This window comes from Pongo abelii, chromosome 1 (genome assembly GCF_028885655.2).
Source record: "Pongo abelii isolate AG06213 chromosome 1, NHGRI_mPonAbe1-v2.0_pri, whole genome shotgun sequence".
Taxonomy (NCBI): domain Eukaryota; kingdom Metazoa; phylum Chordata; class Mammalia; order Primates; family Hominidae; genus Pongo; species Pongo abelii.
Window position 1 is genome coordinate 69,818,690 of NC_071985.2, and position 19,163 is coordinate 69,837,852.

A 19,163-nucleotide genomic window follows, 5' to 3' on the forward strand; every position below is an offset into this window, starting at 1 on the left:
AGGTTCGTCTACACCAGCCAGCATCAACATAATCTCGTGACTAATGTGTCACACTACAATGTTACAATGGCTATGACCTCCTTAGGTAATAGAACACTTTCAGCTCCATTATATAGAATCTTCCGGGACCACGCTGTACATACGGCCCATTGTTGACCGTTATGTGGGGCGTGACTGGCTTCCCTTTTGTAGACACTCACCACTGTACTTCTCCCCAGTGTAGGTCTCATTGTTCTTGGCTCTGCCATGTCAATTGCCATCCTCTTGACTGCCACTTTCATATATTTTGATTCAAGGTTACAGGTATTTGGTCTTTTTTCCAAGATTCTATTTGTTGTTACTATTGTACTATTGCGTCCTCAGCACCAACCACAGTATCTGGCACATAGTAGGCACTCAAATAGCTGGTTTCTTTTTTCTGAGACAAGTTTCACTCTGTTGCCCAGGCTGGAGTACAGTGGCATGAACACGGCTCACTGCAGCCTTGACCTCCTGGGTTCAAGGGATTCTCTCACCTCAGCCTCCCAAGTAGTTGGGACCACAGGTGTGTGCCACTGTGCCCCGCTAATTTAAAAAAGAAGTTTTTTGGAGAGACGGGGCCTCACCACGTTGCCCAGGCTGGTCTCGAACTTCTGGACTCAAGGAATCTTCCTGCCTTGGCCTCCCAAAGTGCTGGGATTACAGGTGTGAGCCACCATGCCCAGTCTCAACTATCTGTCTTATGAGAGGAATAATTTCTTAGGACCTACTGTAATTTGGGGCCAGTCTTTTTCTGAGAATTTCCGCAACGTTCATGGTTGTGGTAGGGATTAAAGATATAGCAGGGATGGCCATCTGGGGGAAACTAGAGGAATTCAGGTAAGATGATGGTGGTTATCACTTCTAATTTGTTGGACCAGAGACAATTCATTATCTTGAGTGCTGTACATTTCCATCCTTGGATTGTTTTTATTCTTCTATCACTTCAGCTCCATTCTCCTCCGAGCTCATATTTCCAGAAATAAGTTACAGCCTCCACACCTGGGCATCAGCTGGTTGCACTTCTTTGTGGTCCACTTGAGTGTGACTTTTCCATGTGTTATTTTGCAAGGGTTATCAAAATTTAGGTCATTTGGGAGAAATGGCATTGGCCATGCATTAGAAGGAAGAAGCTCATAAAACAGTTATAATTTATCAGAGAACTCTTCCCTGACTCACTCCTACCCTTGTTGGGTCCTTTTATTAAGATATTCTCAAATCTTATGTATGCTTCCTGTGCAGCACTTGTTAGAACTTGTCACACAGGTTTTCAAAATATCTTTGGGTGGCTTTCATTAGACATTAAGTTTCTTGAGGTCAGGGACCATGTCTGTCTTTTTTGCTATGTTCCCAGCACTCAGCACAGTACTCAGAACACGAAGCTGCTCAGTGGCTATCTGCTGAATCAATGAGTGTGGGAGCAAAGCCCAGGCTGCTCAAATGTATGTGCTGATGGCATTTATGTGCAGGTAAATAGCTCTTATCCATAGCTTACCTTATTCTACTGTCCAAGCATCAGCACCCTGTGACTAAATAAGAAATCAGATATATTTTATGGGGACTAATTTTCTGAAGTTGGCTCAGGAGGGAAAAAATGGAGACCTGACATGAAATTAATTTATAAATCAGTTTATTTACAGATTTTATCTTTTCTTAAAGTACATTTCAGTTAACAAATCTATTTACACAGGTATACATGGGAATTCCTCCCAGTTATTTTACAGATCGTACTTACAAACCACACCCTTGAGTGTTCGGTGCAAAATTGCACTGGATGTGACTATTGGCTGAAAATGGCCTGATGACCAGGCTATTTACACGCACACAGTAAACGGGTTTATTTTTTCATGTCTGCACAGTACAGTACACACAAGGAGGCTGAACCTCCCAGAGAATGCTTTGCAATGTGTTTGCCAAGAAGGCTTTGCAAAGTCCAGAAGGAAAAGCTATTAAACATAGGTTAATTAAAATGACAGTACCTCCTTTACATCAGTTTACATTTTTTCTTCACATTTTTATAATACAAAGATATTTTATTGAATTGCTGCACAACCAGTTGAAGATGATTTGTAAACATGTAAATTCCTACAATTTGCATTAAATGTCATTGTAGTTTCTATAATTTGCTCTTTGAATTAATGTTTTATTCACTAGTATTCTTAAGGTAGTAAAAGGAAGATGTAAGTTTGTATTTCTTGCAGAAAAGTTATGAGTCTCTAATGCTGTGCTACAGAAATTCTTTTGCGAGTACACACTTTATTCAAGTATTGCAAAAAGCTAAGGCCACTTTTTTTTCAAGACAAGAAAGTGAACAAAATTGTTTTTATCAATAGGCCACAACACTCTTATGAGCAATGAAATCTCTTTTGAAAGATAATTTCTCAGAGACCTGTAGTCACAGAAGGAATTTTCTTTTCTTTTAGGTAAAAGAAAAACAAATTACCTTCCTTATTAACTACGTTTGAGCTCTCCCCACTTTTCCCTATGGTAAAAATTCCTGTGTAGACCTGAAGAGGGAATCTATACCCTGTACTTGTTTAACCCAGAGTTAACTACCCTGGATAGCACAAATTGTTTTGGACTCAGAAGTAAATCTGAAGCCTGTATGTTGGTTTACTGCTAAATTCTGATAGTGCTATTCTAAAAGATATTACTGCTGATGCAAAGATATTTTTCTTAGAGGAATTATGAAGGAAGAGTGAAAGAGGATGAGGGTGTAGGGAGAAGGAACAAAGATTAGAAAGAGGGAATATTTAGGTTCTTGATTAAGAGGCAGAGCTGATTTAAAAGATACCAATATGGAACGAGTGGCTGAGTATCCACATCTATCTTTCTTAATCCTAAGAATAAAGCCATTTCAATTAGATCCAAATAGTTAATAAGAAATCTGCTAATTATGGATTCTTTTTTTTTTTTTTTGCTACCAAACTACAGATAACCATATCTAGCAAAGAATGAGACTGATCCATTTCTGCCTCTCATGTGGAGCCTAGGATTCTTCAGATAGTAAAGACAGTTGGAGTCTGTCAGGACAGCTACTGCCACATTCTTGGCAGCATTTCTTACCAGATTGCTGATTCCATGACTTGTATTATTATTATTATTTTTTTCTTTTTCTGGAGTCATAATGTCATAAAGAGTAAAGATAAACTTTCTTATTAAAAACTGGTTTTAGGTCCAAATAATGAAGATGTAGAAAAACAACCTACAGTCCCATTATAACATTTTGAAATTCATTTATAAAAAATTTACAGCAGCTGTAAAGTTTCAGTATCATAAGGACAACGTGATCCTACAAACAGCCAAAGGATGTAGACAAGATGTTTTTCTGTCTTCCAAATAACACAAACTGAAAAGAAAAGCCTTTGCTTTCCCTTGGCCACATAAAAATAATATTTCCACACTACTGGTTAATAACCCCAAGAAACCTTTGCTTCTCTTAGTCAATTTGCTCATTATGGCTACAAGACTACAGCTCAACATCACAAGCCCAGAAGAAATGCTGGTAAGACATCAATCTGAGCATTTCCCGAGACCCAATCACAACATTTCAGTGCTTTCCTTATTCGTCAAGAGCTATCATACCAGTCATTGTGCAAAATGCAAATATTCCAATGATTATTTCAGTACATTTCTTAAACAACAAGATGAAACCCAAGAGGAATGGGAGTGTGCATAGTGAAATATTTAAGATGCAAAGGCAAGTTTGGAGGGAAGATGCAGAAATAAACGAACGTGCACACTTAAAGATTATACAATCTTTGGGGTTTTTCTAATATACTTTGAAGCTATAACATTCCAGGATATTTGTAAATATGAATCCAGTAGATGTCTTGTATCATGCTTCTAACCAGGACCTTCAATATTAAGGCATTTACATTCACGCCTAAGAGTATCCACATTCTTCTAGATTACTTGAAGAGGGACAGGACTGATGAACAGAAACCAGTCAAGAAGGCAGGGTACTGAGGTCCCAGGAGAGCATCTCTTATGCTCTAATGTAGCAGCTGGAGTCTATAGATTTTTTTTCAGATGCAGGTAATAGTTGTGAGAAGCAATGCTGCAAGAGAGGCAGAGTTAAATTGTACAGTGTCTTTAAATCATTTTATCCCACTCATGCTACTGCAGGTGATCTGGAAAAGCCCATCTTCGTTTCACTGAATTAAAACGACTTTTTCAATACGTGTATTGGTTTGTTAAAACCATAGGTTCCTGTGCAAAGACTATGAACCATAGAAGCTTCAAGATGGAGGTTTAACTATTACAAGATGAATCTTTCACTTCTGAATAGGGACACACATTTTCAACTTAATAATTTATCTTAAAATAAATTAAAAAATGTTCCATAGCGCAAAACAAGCACACAAACAATAGACAATATCTTTTTGTCTTTGGTGCACTCACTCATTTCCTAAATCATTCAAGTAACAGCATCTCTGACTTCTTGGGGAAAGATGGGAGTTGAAGGTTTGAAGGCCAAAATGAATTATTTCCACTTTGCCATGCCTGGATGCCTGAGATGGTCCTGAGTATCTGTGATTCTGGGAGCAGCTGGTAGAGATTCAGAACGAGTAAGAAAAGTGCAGGAGTAAACCAAGGGGTAGAAGAACCAGCCCTGCATTGGTCCTTTGAGCCCAGTCTTCAGTAGGGGCATTTCTTTGTTTTCATGCCCACACAGAGAACACTAAACATAATGCAGAGGTTTAAAATTCTTTAGATGGTGCTCAGAAAGCAAGGCTACCACTTATTCCTGTTAGCCTGACAGTCCACTTGGTGCTGCTCAACTACAATAATGGAAGAAAATGCTCTTCAAAAAGAAATGAAATAAACTCCAGAATGTCAAGTTGGCAGACATTATTAAGCTTGCCTATTTTAGAAGTGGTTAAGGGTTTAATACTGTTTAGAGACTATAATGTCCATTTATGACTTCCATGGTATAGACCAGAATTACATTTCAAAAGTGATGTGATGCATTTATCTATACCTCTCTCACTTGACTTCAGACTCAAAGAAGTGATACCCTAGTCTAAACTCAGAGGTAAGTCTGGTGTTTTTGGCCCTCTGAGACCTAGTGGGGGTGCTAACAAAAGGTGTAGGATTACACTGTGCAACCCTGCCCACTGAAAATAACCAATTAATCCAGTGGATAGTCTCGAAAGGCAAAGGCTGTGATACCAGGTATACCACATTGTCCTATGAACTCCATACTGGTAGTCTTTAAGAATAAGTACAAGGTCCGGAAGCACTCTTGCTATGATGGCGATGGGTGTACATCAGGAGGCAGAAAGGCCCAGGACTCACATTAGCACTCAGTGTTCGATTTATTTGCAAGATGTCACACAAGTAGCATTCTCCCCTGCTTTTCACTGATCTGATTCAGAACATCAATAGTATCTTTGATCAGGGTCTCAAAGATCCCGTCGGCTAGCTGCATTTTCACACACAACTCATCCTCATCATAGTTCACCCACTGTGCCTCCTCCTCATGGAGCTCCTGAACCTAGGATTTAGAAGACAACAAGGTTAGAAAATTCCTGTCACACAAAAGCTAGAAGATATAATTGCTGACTTTGTAGTCCTATCCATAGGAAATAAACCAGAGAAATAAACCAGAGCCCAAGGAAATAAACCAGAGAAAAGAGATAATTCATATGATATCAATACCCCTTTTAAAATTGCAAAAAGTTTAAAAAACCTCAATTGCCAAATGTCAAAATGACTTCAAAAATACATTTGACAATATTCGAGTATTTCATAGATATTAAAGATTACCAGTATGTTGTCAATGTCAACGTAAGGGAATATGTATTCCATAAGGAATTCCATAACATAAGGGAATAAGGAATTTAATGGGAGGAAAACACAAAATATTAGACAGAAATGTTCCTCTACTTACAATGGAGTTATGTCCAGTAAATTCGCAGTAAATTGAAAATATCATTAAGTCAAAAATGCAGTGAATACACCTAACTTACTGAACACATAGCTTAGCCTAGTCCATCTGAAACATGCTCAGAACATGTACATTGGTCTACAGTCGGGCAGAATCATCTGCATCACAGTCCACAGGAGAGTATCGGTGTTCACCCTCATGATGGTGTGGCTGACTGCAAGCTGTGGCTCACTGCTGCTGCCCCCATACCACTTATCACTAGCCCAGGAAAAGATCAAGATTCAAAAATCGAAGTACTGTTTCTACTGAATGTGTGTTGCTTTCATACCATCGTGATGTTGAAAAACAGTAAGTCGAACCTTCATTAAGTACGGGACATCTGTATATGGATTTACAATTATAAAATGCATATATCAAAAGACAATACTGAATGTGACTCTGGGGTATTATAATAAATGAATAACACTTGTTATAAATAAATTTATCCTTAGGGTATTTTTCAAATGTAATATTGCTGAAGTTTATTTTTCAAGTCACTGTTATATTAATACAATACTTGCTATTTTTGCATTTTAGGATTCTTATTAGGTAAATAAAAACTAATCAAGTAGAAATAACCTACCCAGATTTATTGCTTGTTTATAATACATGGAAAAAAACCTACTTTATTCTAAAAGAAACACATTAGATTGGCTGGGTGCGGTGGCTCATGCCTGTAATCCTAGCACTTTAGGTGGCCTAGGCGGGTGGATCACCTGAGGTCAGAAGTTGGAGATCAGCCTGGCCAACATGGCGAAACCCCATCTCTACTAAAAATACAAAAATCTTCCAGGCATGGTGGCACGCGCCTGTAGTCCCAGCTACTAGGGAGGCTGAGGCAGGAGAATCGCTTGAACCCAGGGGGCGGAGGTTGCAGTGAGCCAAGATTACGCCACTTCACTGTAGCCTGGGCGACAGAGTGAAACTCCGTCTAAAAAAAAAAAACAAACAAAAAAACCACATTAGATTTGCTATACAAAATGACATTGTGAATGGGATGGAGGCTAGATAAGGAAGTGAACCCTGATCTCAAGTCACAAATTCAGCAAAGTTAATTGCAGTGACAGGGGTCTCTAACTAGAAGTCTTACTTGGCAAAAAAGCCAAGTGACAACATGCTCCTGGCTTGCCCTGATCATAGTTTCATCTTTAAAAAAGCAGAGAAAGTGGGCCGAGCGCGGTGGCTCAAGCCTGTAATCCTAGCCCTTTGGGAGGCGGAGGCGGGCGGATCATGAGGTCAGGAGTTCAAGACCAGCCTGACTAATGTGGTGAAACCCCATCTCTACTAAAAATACAAAAATTAGCCGGGTGTGGTTGTGTGCACCTGTAAGCGCAGCTACTCAAAGAGGCTGAGGCAGGAGAATCGCTTGAACCCGGGAGGCGGAGGTTGCAGTGAGCCAAGATTGCGCCACTGCACTCCAGCCTAGGCGACAGAGTGACTCCATCTCAAAAAAAAAAAAAAAAAAAAGAGAAAGTGAAGAGGGGAACTTGTACTCTGGTTTGCCTTATGAGGAAACGAGAAGACCCTAGCAAAAAAGAGACTACATCATCCTGAAGCTTGAGAGAGTAAGAGAGGGGAAGAACAGTATTGTCCAACATATATCCTTGGCTGGAGTTGACAAATATGTAACAGGGTGGATGCCACATTCTTTCTCTTTTAGAAAGGTTGTTTGGAGGCTATGTAAACATTTATTCCTCTGTTCCCTAATGTACCACCAAAAAGGGTTCTATGGCCAAATAAAGTTTTGGAGAACTCCCTCTGGGAGAGTTACATTGTACTTGAGCCTATGAGACAGAAGCCCACCAGTAAAGAAACTTGTTTAACTCAGCATTTCCTATATTTATTTGACCACAGAATCATGGGTATCTACGAAATACTTGTCAACCTACCATGGAATTGGTGTTCCTCCCTTATGAAGGATGCTATAATAAACAGCCTAATATAAGACTTCTTGAACTTGTGCTGAGGGATGGTCTAGGTATGTGCACAAAAAATTTCACATCCCCAATGAATTTGTTATTCAAAGTTGCGCAGCTTTCCTTTCTATAACAGTTCTTTTAGTCCCCCACCCCGCCCTACTTTTTTTTGAGACAGGGTCTCACTCTGTCACCCAGGCTGGAGTGCAGTGGCGCGATCTCAGCTCACTGTAACCTCCACCTCCCGGGCTCAAGCTATCTAGCCTGCCTTGGCCTTCCACAGTGCTGGGATTACAGGCATGAGCCACGCTGCCCAGCCTCTCTTGGCCTGTAATATTAAATCTGTTCTTTGAGCAATTTCCTCCACAATAACAAAATTTAGGAAACACTAAGGAAATCTTTTGTGCACTTGCAGTAGAAATATATGCTCACGACATTTTTTATTCTCTCTCTCGGTGTAACCTCAATGCAGCCCCCACTGAAATGTAAGATTTCAGTGTTGGCAAAAGCTTTGTTCCCACTTAAGAACAGGAACTATTTCTCTGTCAGTCAGTAAGAACATGAACTTTTCCATTTTTCTTTGGCCTTTAGAAAGCTCAGAGCCCAATTTGGATCTTCAACTATAACAACTGGGGGATCTCATAGCCTGCAAATTTGCCTCTATTTTTTTTCCTTCTGATCTTCAGAGTCTATTATATTCTATGACTCATCTCCCCGATCCTGCTCCTGAAGATATATGTATGTATATGTAAAAATTAATACATTTAAAATATAAACAGCTTAATTAATTACATCTAAAAGACTAACAGTTTTTTTTTTTTTTTTTTTTTTTTTTGGGAGCGGAGGAGGGGACAGGGTATTAGGCTGGTGGAATAGAGAAATGTAGTAAATAGAATGTGGCCCAATTTCAGCAAGCAGATGCCAGGGTCTTTCACTGTATCCTTGTGAACAAGTTGGGAAAAAAGAGACAGGTTAGGTGGATTTACACTTGTTTGAGATGGGAGTCTCGCTCTGTCACCCAGGCTGGAGTACAGTGGTGCCATCTCGGCTCACTGCAACCTCCACCTCCCAGGTTCAAGTGATCCTCCTGCCTCAGTCTCCCGAGTAGCTGGGATTACAGGCATGCGCCACTATGCCCAGCTAATTTTTGTATTTTCAGAGAGATGGGGTTTCACCATGTTGGCCAGGCTGGTCTCAAACTCCTGACCTCAGGTGATCCATCTGCCCCGGCCTCCCAAAGTGCTAGGATTAGGTGAGCCACTGCGCCTGGCTAATTTACACTTTTTTGATTAAAGGACAGCTCTCAACCTGGAAGGAAGTTTCTGCCTCAAAGACTCAGGGAGTTTTTCCTCTGTGCTCCCATTCTATCTTCTTCATATTCCATTACAGCAATTATCATGCTAAATTATATACTGTGTATCTGTTTTCCCACTAGGCTGTGAGCTCTTAAAGGGCCGTTTCTTTTTATTTATGATTCCCTCATGACTAGGACAGTGCAAATAGAAGGTGCTATATAAATATATGGCATATAGAATAGATAAGTTTTGTGAATGCTGAAAGGCTGTCTTTAGCTCTACTTCATTGTTTTTAGCAATGACCTAGATGAAGGCAGGTACATGAATTTTAGAAATTACATGAAGCTGGGAAATATAATAATTATGTTCAAAGAAAGAATCAAGAAATGTGGTGGTAGCCTGGAACAATGGGCCACATATAACAAGATGAAGGAATAAATAAGGTTCTGTAATAGGGTCCAAAAAAAATCACTACAAAAGCACAGGTTGAGCACAGGTTGGTCTTGGGGTTTTCCTCAGCTCCTATAAGTACTATAAGTATGACATAGGTTAAAAAAAAAGAAAAAAAAAAAGAAAAAAAAGAAATGTGATCATAAATTGCACTAATCAAAATATACTATCTAGAAAAAAATAGGTTGAATGACTACTAATTAAATAATACATGAGGCTGGGTGTGGTGATGCATCCCTATAATCCTAGTGCTTTGGAAGACCGAGGCAGGAGGATCCCTTGAGCCCAGGAGTCCAAGGCTGCAGTGAGCTACCATCATGCCACTGCACTCCAGCCTGGGTGACAGAACAAGACCTTGTATCTAAAAACAAAAACAAAACCACGAAACATTATAAGGCTAACTCTGAGCACTGTATTTAAAGAGGGACACTGACAGAGCTACAGTTGATGTTGACGGGACTCAAAACTATATCAGACAACAGGAGACAATACTAATGTTTTATAAGGAGAAAAGACTCGGGTCAAACATGATAGCTGTTTCAAAAGGGTGTAGAAAAAATTAAAGTTGTTACGTAAAGCCCCAAAGCTGTAGAAGCAAATTGTAATTAATTGTGTGAAGCCAACTTAGGCTTAATATGAGAAAGACATAGAGACAGGAGGAACTCAGGAGTGCTGAGTGTCCTTCTCATCAGCTCCCAGGCTATAAAGGAGACTCAATCATTAGCTAGGTGGTCTTACTACAAGATTTGTCATCTTAGGTGCAATTCTACCTACAGTATGGAGATTTTTCAAGGCTACTGTACATAAAGGTTATACAAATGGTGCTCTAATTACTTGCTACTCATTCCACAGCATCTATACTTTGAGAATGTACTGCTAAAAATAGCTCAAATTCTTAGCTAACCTAAGATATAAATTAATCAATGCCTTTGTGAAAGAAAAAAGGGGGAGTGAATGAGAACTAGAGGTGAAAGAAAGATTTCTCTTCTCGTTTGGCTAACAGAGGCCTTTATGTCTAAAAAATTATTTGCATTTTATTCACCTCAAATAATGCCTGAAGACACAAATATAGTTAGATTGATTAGGGACATCCTCAGCCCAAGCAACAGCTAAAATACACATTTTCTTAAACTGGAAGAAGCAACTGTTTATTATGAAATGTTTAGTAAGATAGTTTATCATACTACAAATGTTTTAAAAGGGGGTAATTAAGATTTTGATAAAAGAATCACCACAATCAAGTGGGATTTATTGCATACACAATCAATAAATATGATACATCACATTAACAAAATGAAGGATAAAAATCAGAGGATCATTTAAATAAATGCAGAAAAAGCCTTTGATACCCTTTCATGATAAAAACTCTCAACAGATTGGTATAGAGGAAATAATACCTCAGTAGAAAGGCCATATATGACAAACCCAGAGCTAACATAATTCTCAGAAGTTGTTTTGAACATGTGAAATTTGAGATGGCTAACAGACATCCAAATGGAGATACTGAGTAGGCAAATGGCTATATGCATCTGGAGTCAAGCAAGAGTCCTAGGCTGGAGATATGAATTTGGGAGTGGTGAACATACAGATCGTAGTCAAAGCCATGAGACTGAGAAGGAGTGTAGACAAATAAAGAAGAGGTCCGTGGGCGGATTCCAGGAGCACTCCAACGTTTCAAGGTGAGGATGAACCAACAAAGGAGACCGAGGAGCAGCAGCCAGTGAGGGAGCAGAAAGCCAGGTTTCAAGGAAAAGGGAGGGATCAACTGTGTTGAATGCTGCTGATGGGTCAAGTAACACAGGAACTGAGATTTACCACTAGGTTTATTAATCCAAGCAGTTTTGGTGGCATGGATGAGGTAAAAGCTTGACTGGAGTTGGTTTCATAAGAGAAAGACAGATTAGGGAGAGTAAAAATGGACATATTAAAGGAGTTTTATTGTAAAGGGAAAATTGGAGGGGGAAGTGATGACAAAAGAGTTATTTTAGCTTTAAAGAAATATGCAGTTTGTATGCTAATGGAAAAGATTCAGTAGAGAAAATGTATAATGCAGGGGAGGTGACAGCCTATGCTTATTATTAGTCCAAGTGCTTTTGCCTTCAAGAATGCTGTATCAGGTGGCGGATTAAAAATGCTACACCTGAAATAGCTTTAAGTGCAAGGAAAAAATTACTGTGAATCAATGAAAATAATTATATTAATAATATGTAATATTTTTGAGAGCTCCTTAGATGCCACTTAATACATATTAGATCTTGGTTAATCATCCCAACTCTACGAGGTTGCTACTTTAAAGAGGGGGAGACTGAGAAAGAGAGGTGAGAGAACTCACCCAAAAATCACATTGTTAATAAGTGGTAAAGACAAGACTGGACACTTACAAGCTGTCTGATTCCAGAGATCTTGCTCTTAACTGCTTATGCCATTCTCTCCATTTATAAAAGAATCCCCATGAGAGAACTTTGGGGTTTATTACATGCAAAAATACTGAAGAAGGCTCAGGAAGGTTCAGAAACTTTTAAAACTAGAGATCCTAAGCAAAATTCCCAATAGTCAAAACTCTAGAAAAACAATTAAAAAAATCAATTTTATAGGAAAAGATGACTTCATTTTATCTATAGTATTGGGCTGTCCAAAATATTAACCACTGTCTTCTCCTGCTCTTTTGAACTACAATTTCCAAATATTAATTATAGATAAAATTTGAAAAACTCTTGGAATATATCAAAAAACAACAAAAAACAACTCTACAAGAAAACTACAGATGTCAAGAATCAGTTCCAGCAGAAACGGTAAAGATAATGCCAAAAAAGTCCTCATATAAATATGTAGACGTATTAGATAAAATATAACAAAAATATTTGTAATGTATACAGAAATTCTGAGAAAGGAGGGAAAATCCTAAGTGACAAATAATGATTTAAAAGAGGGGCAAGTGCTATGACTGCCTAGGGGAGGAGTTACGGGCCATGGAAAGAGGATAAGGCCAAAGATGTTTAAAGAAGTTCCAGAGAACTGGGAAAGCTGGAAGAAGCAATCTTTTAAAAGACAATAGCTGAGAATTTTCCAGAACTGAGTAAAGATATGAATCTATAGATTCAATAAGCACAAAAAGTCTAAAGCAGAATAAAAACAAATCCACATTTAGACGTATCCAGAAAAATTACAGAATACACACACGCACACACACAGTCTTAAATGGAAAACAGAAAAGACCAATTCCCCATAAAGAACTGTCAGTAGACTTCTCAAAAGCAACGAGAGGTCAGAATGATATAAAAGTTAGAAAAGAAATTACTTAAGCAGATAGGGTAAGGAAGTCCTTGGTAAGGTATTCCTTTTAATGAAAAGCAGCCCCCAAATCATTTTCTTTTCTAACGAAGAGCAGCCTGTAAAATCAAGCTGCAGACATAGACAAGGTGGAAGCTTGCACAAGCGAATGCCGGCAATTGTGCCAATAGAAAAAACTACCTGTGGAATAGGCATGTTCAAAATGGCAGCTCTATCTTCTCTTCTCTTTGCCACATGCACAGTAAGGAGCAGGCAAGATGGCACTGGCCAAGTAGAAAATCCATTTGCATAATAAGATTAGGGTGGGGTGACCAGCCTTCCCCACACACCAGTAAACATCACACCTGGTGGAACCAATCTGTGGGCCCTATGTAAATCAGATACCACCTCTTAAAGCCTGCCTATAAGATCTGCTGCAGTCCACCACTTTTCCTTTTTTGGAACACCTCTCTTTCAGAAAAGAGAGAGCTGCTCTCCTCTCTCATTTCTTCTGCCTATTAAACTTTCCACTCCTTAACCCCCTTCATGTATGTGTGTCTGTGTCGTTAACTTTCTCAGCTCGAGACGACAAACCCTGGGTATTCACCGCAGACAGTGATGCTGCTTCAAAATTACAATGAAATATCTTCAAAGTGCTTAAGTAAAAAGAGCTATCAACTTAAAATTCTATATACAGCTAAAATATAACTCAAAAGTAAGAGCTGAAATAAAGACATTTTTAAACAAAGACTGAGAGTTTACATTAAAGGCCTGAAGTTAATGAATACTAAGTGTGTACTTTAGGTAGATGCAACCGAGCTCAGAATGAAGGAAAAGGCTGCAGAAACAATGCACCTATATTATTTTCTATTCTTTTTTATACTTTAAAAATATTTCATAATTAAACATGTAAAAGACTTAGAAAAATAACCAATAATGGGTGAAAAGTGTAACAAAATCATAGAGCAAAATAAGCTCATTCTTTTAGTAAAAACTTAAAACATGGCTAATAATTCCCATAGCCCTTGTTATAGTCTTGTTAAAACGTGGGGGGTTGGCCAGGTGCGGTGGCTCCCGCCTGTAATCCCAGCCCTTTGGGAGGCCGAGACAGGTGGATCGCCTGAGGTCAGGAGCTTGAGACCAGCCTGGCCAACATGGTGAAACCCCGTCTCTACTAAAAATACAAAAATTAGCCAGGCATGGTGGCATGCGCCTGTAATCCCAGCTACTCTGGATACTGAGACAGGAGAATCGCTTGAACCCGGGAGGCGGAGGTTGTAGTGAGCCGAGGTGGTGCCACTGCACTCCAGCCTGGGTAACAGAGCGAGACTCTGTCTCAAAAAAAAAAAAAAAAAAAAAATGTCAAGGGTGTTAGGCCTCAGTGGCAGGCCTGCCCTCCTTTCACTGTAATGTTCCCCTACCTTTCTGACTGTGGGTCTTAAGGCCCTCCCATGAGAGGGTCCTACCCAATACCTTGGGGGAAGGAATGCTGATGTCATGAAGCTTCCAGAAAAACCCAAGAGCAAAGAGTTCAGGGAGCTTCTGGATAGCTAAACCTGGAGGTTCCTGGAGGGTGGCAGCCCAGGGAAGGCATGGAAGTTCTGTGCCCCTTTCCCATACTCCACCCCATGCATCTCTGTATCCTTTGCAATATCCTTCCTAATAAACCAGTAAACCTAAGTGAGTGTTTACTGAGTTCTGTGAGCTACTCCATCAAATTAATTAAACCCAAAGGTGGATCTTCGGAGCCCCAACTTGAAGCTAGTCCATCAGAAGTTCTGGAGGCCTGGACTTGCAACTGGTATGTGTGTGTGGAGGGGGCAGGGGCAGTCTTGGGGACTGAGCACTCACTCTGTGGGATGTGACACTCTCTCTGGGTAGAGAGTATCAGAACTGATTCAGAGGACACCCAGCTGGTGTCCACTGCTTGGTATGTGGGGGAAAAGTCCACACACGTATGGTCACAGAAGTCTTCTTGTGTGGTGATGATTGTTATAATGTTAGAGTAGAGGAAAAATGTGGTTTGAGAAAAATTTTACATGTTATTAAAAAAATTGTTTTCAATCTCAATCCCCCTAAAATGTAAAAACATTAGAATCTGTAAATACAAGGTTGACCAAATCTAATTATGGGAGAGGAGACTAGTTCATTTAGCATTTCTTGTTAATAATTAGCTCAAGAAGCTGACAGTATCATTTTGTTAAAAAAAAAATTAAGAAGAATGAGCTCATGCAAAAAGTTATATAGGTCAGGTCTCTCTGTAGGAAGCTAAAAAATATTTTACAACCGGCAAAGGGGAGAGTCACATAATATATACTTTATTATTATTGTTTACCTGTTGCTAAATTGCTTCAATTCTTATGCACAGTACTCCCCTCACCCAAGCTATAATAACCTTACCCCTGCAAAAGAAATATTTTGTTTAGTATTTGAGAATTTCTGAAAACTGTTAAGAGAGATGTCTGCTTAACTGACCCTATTTGGCACCTATTGGAAGCCTCTGCTGTCAGGGTACTGATATGGTTTGGCTGTGTCCCCACCTAAATCTCAACTTGAATTGTATCTCCCAGAATTCCCACGTGTGTGAGAGGGACCCAGGGGGAGGTAATTGCATCATGGGAGTTTTTCCCATGCTATTCTCGTGATAGCAATTAAGTCTCACGAGATCTGATGGGTTTATCAGGGATTTCCACTTTTGCTTCCTCCTCATTTTCTCTTACTGCTGCCATGTATTCATCTTTAAGATCTGAGCTCAAATGTCACTTCCTCAGAGAAGCCCGCCTTGACCATCCTCATTATATCAGCTTCCTGTGGTTTTAACAGGTCCCTATTCTTCCATTTTTATGTTTAACTTACACACTTGTGTGTAAATGATATATTAATGGCTGGTTTCTGCCTTCAAACTGGAAATCTATGAAGGTGGGGTCTGTGTCTGTTTTGCTTACTATTGTAACATCAGTCCTTAATTAGCACAATTTTTGACTCAATGTATATACAGAGGTGATTTATAGGGGATATCATCAATTTAGCTGATAGGTTAGATGAATGCCTCTTAATATGTTTTTTCTTTAATTCCTAAGAAGTAAAGGAAGTAACAACTTGGAAATTAATAACAATTCAGACTTTAAAACATAATAGAAATAGAACAAATTCACTTTCTTGAGATGTGAAGATCTATGAAGAATTAGTTGATTAAAATCTTGTCTCTTATTTTACTGGGCAAGTCACTTAACATCTTTGAATCTAAATTTCCTCATTTGTAAAACAAAGAATAACATTAGTCCTTCCTACCTCATGTAATTATTGTGAGGATCAAATAAGGCATAAGACACCTCATTTGTAAAACAAAGGATAACATTAGTCCTTCCTACCTCATGTAATTATTGTGAGGATCAAATAAGGCATAAGACACTGGGCACGGTGGCTCATGCCTGTAATCCCAGCACTTTGGGAGGCCAAGGCAGGCGGATCACTTGTGGTCAGGAGTTCGAGACCAGCCTGGACAACGTGGCGAAACCCCATCTCTACTAAAAATACAAAAATTAGCTGGACGTGGTTGCAGGTGCCTGTAATCCCAGCTACTCGGGAGGTTGAGGCATGAGAATCACTTGAACCTGGGAGGCAGAGGCTGCAGTGAGCAGAGATTGTGCCACTGCGCTCCAGCCAGGGTGACAGAGCAAGACTGTGTCTCAAAAAAAAAACAAAAAAAACAAATAAGGCAGAAGAATGATAAACTATAAAATACTAAGCAAATGTTATCTAGTACAGTTATTACTGAGTAAATGAAACACTAGAGAGGTACATACATGAGAACGGTGATAAATTTAAGTATTACACTTTTTTTCATTATATAAATGTCAATATAGATAAAACATCCAGAATTAAAATGTTTAGAGTGAAACCTGAATTTTTCTTTTTTTCTTTTTTGATAAACACTTTCCTAATGTTACAGAAATATATTGCAAAACCAAATAAATCCTATCCAGGGAATGTTCTGGAAAATGATAATAGTGATGATGACGTAACAGCTATTATTTACTGAGTTGTATATGAGGAACTATTCTAAGTGCTTTACACATATACTCATTTAATTTTCTTAATAACTTTATCAGGTAAGTACTATTATTGTTACCTTCACTTTGCACAAAAATGTTAGATAAGTTTGTCCAAGATTACACATCAAGAGATTTAAACATGGGCAGTCAGGCTCCAGAGTCCACACTGGTCTCTTTTCAATTCACTACCTTAAACTTTGCTTCCATTCGAGTTAATTTCTCAAGTTCTACATAAAATACTATTGATCAAGTTAAATGTTCATCTACTGAGTACAAAAGAAAATAGTTAACAAAACTGAGGGGTAGAAATGCAGCAAGTAAAGGCTTTAAGATTTTAATACCATAGACTTAAGAATAATTCTATCCCTTTTCCTTTTAAAATCTAACCACATTCTGAGTTTAAAAGATATGGTCAAAATAAAAACAGTTTGGTTGTATACACTGACCAGGATATGATCCACTCGGTCTCTTTTCTTTCTTCCAAATTTCATCATTTTCTGCCAATCTGTTTTGTGGTTTGGCTCCTTTTTAAGACTGAACAACTTGAGTACTTCACTTGCTATGAAGCTCTGTGGAAATAAGACAAATACATGAAACACAAACAACAGAATTCCTGAGTTTCATGTGTTTACAATGCAGTAAACAGATTCATGCTAAGAATATAATATTTACAATAAAATTATCATACAAATTTCTTCCACTTACAGTTCCACATAGCAATTTGAAGGGAAAAGCCTTCCAAATGCTGAGACTTTATTCACTTACACAACAAATAAAAGTAAAACCTAGCTGGGCACGGTGACTCACGTCTGTAATCCCAGCACTCTGTGAAGCCAAGGCAGGAGAATCACTGTAAATATTTTAGGCTTTGTAGGCCATGTGGTCTTTGTCACAACTATTCAATTCCACTGTTGTAGTTACATGTAGTTGTAACATATAAACAACTAGGTATGGCTGTGGTCCAACAAAACTTTATTTATAAAAACATACAGGGGCCTGGATTTGGCTCATGGGCCATAGTTTGCCAACCCCTGAGGTAAGCATACGTACCATCTCATAAATATCTGTTGGTGTTCTATCAGTATAAAATATTTTTTAAAGGCTTTCTGTGATCAAATAAGTTTGGGAAATACAAGTTTAAAGCTTTGCTACTCAGCGTGGTCCTGGGACCAGCAGGACCAGCATGACTTGAGAGCTTGTTGGAAATGCAGAATTTCAGGTCCTACTCCAGACCTACTAAATCAGAATCTCCATTTCAACAAGATCCTCAGATCATTCACGTGCACATTAAAAGCTGAGAATCACTGCTCTGGAAATATAACCTTTGCCATAAAGAAACATGTGACTAGGCAGAGCAGATTGCCACCAATGTGACTTTAAAATTCACAGTCCTTGTAGCTTCTGGACAAAGGTTTACAAAGGTTTCTTAGATAACAAAATAAATATTTTTATGTATCACATTACTATCCTACATAGTTCAAAACCACATTACCAATTTGAAACCTCCAAAGTCAAAGATAAAGAAGTAACACCTATGTGTCCAGGGCCGGCATACTGAAAAGACATATATATGACACGTATTCATATGTACTGTTAGAACATTATAACTATCTCTAAAGCCCCCAAAACTTACCTAAAACTCCTATTAGTTGCAATAATTTATCTCCCTAAGTATTTCCTAATTTTTCTGAAATATTATAATTATGTATATAGAGAAAATGACTGGTAAAAGTAATTTTTTTTTTTTTTTTTTTTTTTTGCACAAACTTGAGGATTCAGCCCTTTCACTCATTCCAATCCCTCCACTGTTCATGGATTCAGTAAGTCAACAAATCTTTATTGAACCCACTATGGAACCCACTATGGAACAGGTCCTGAAGACACAAAGGTTAATCACACAGAAAAGCACCTGCTTTTACAACATTTACAGATATATGTAAACGAACAGCAAGTCAAAAAAGAAGACACTTTATAGTTTGCAGTTTACCTTGATTTCATCAAGGTTATTTGGATTTTTCACTCGTCGGAAATAACTAGAGTTGATTCTACATGGCTTCATCCAGACAGGTTGATTTAAGTTGGGATCCTCAGCAAATATTTCCTCAAAAATCTCTTTTGTTAAATCAAAAACCGCCTTGATAGAGAAAAACAAAACAAAACAAAATGGCTAAGAATCCAAATTTCAGAAAATGGGAGAAAAGTTTAAAAACTAAAATTATCCTTTTAT

The 19,163-nt window shown here is 38.6% G+C and overlaps 1 protein-coding gene across 12 annotated transcripts in view; it reads right to left on the minus strand.

The window, feature by feature from the left end:
• Positions 1-1,631: 1,631 nt before the first annotated feature.
• Positions 1,632-19,163, minus strand: part of CEP350 (centrosomal protein 350) — a 161,097-nt gene continuing 143,565 nt past the window's right edge. For 9 of the 12 annotated variants that reach the window (XM_054550485.2, XM_054550458.2, XM_054550478.2 and 6 more), the window contains 3 exons: positions 18,924-19,070; positions 17,383-17,505; positions 6,672-6,881 (listed from right to left, as the gene is read on the minus strand). In XM_054550485.2, the coding sequence (XP_054406460.1) occupies positions 6,687-6,881; positions 17,383-17,505; positions 18,924-19,070 (465 nt within the window). In that variant the 3' untranslated portion in view covers positions 6,672-6,686. Of the gene's footprint in view, positions 5,519-6,671; positions 6,882-17,382; positions 17,506-18,923; positions 19,071-19,163 lie in introns of those variants that run through there. The other 3 variants (XM_024251622.3, XM_063716811.1, XM_063716813.1) reach the window with 2 other exon arrangements.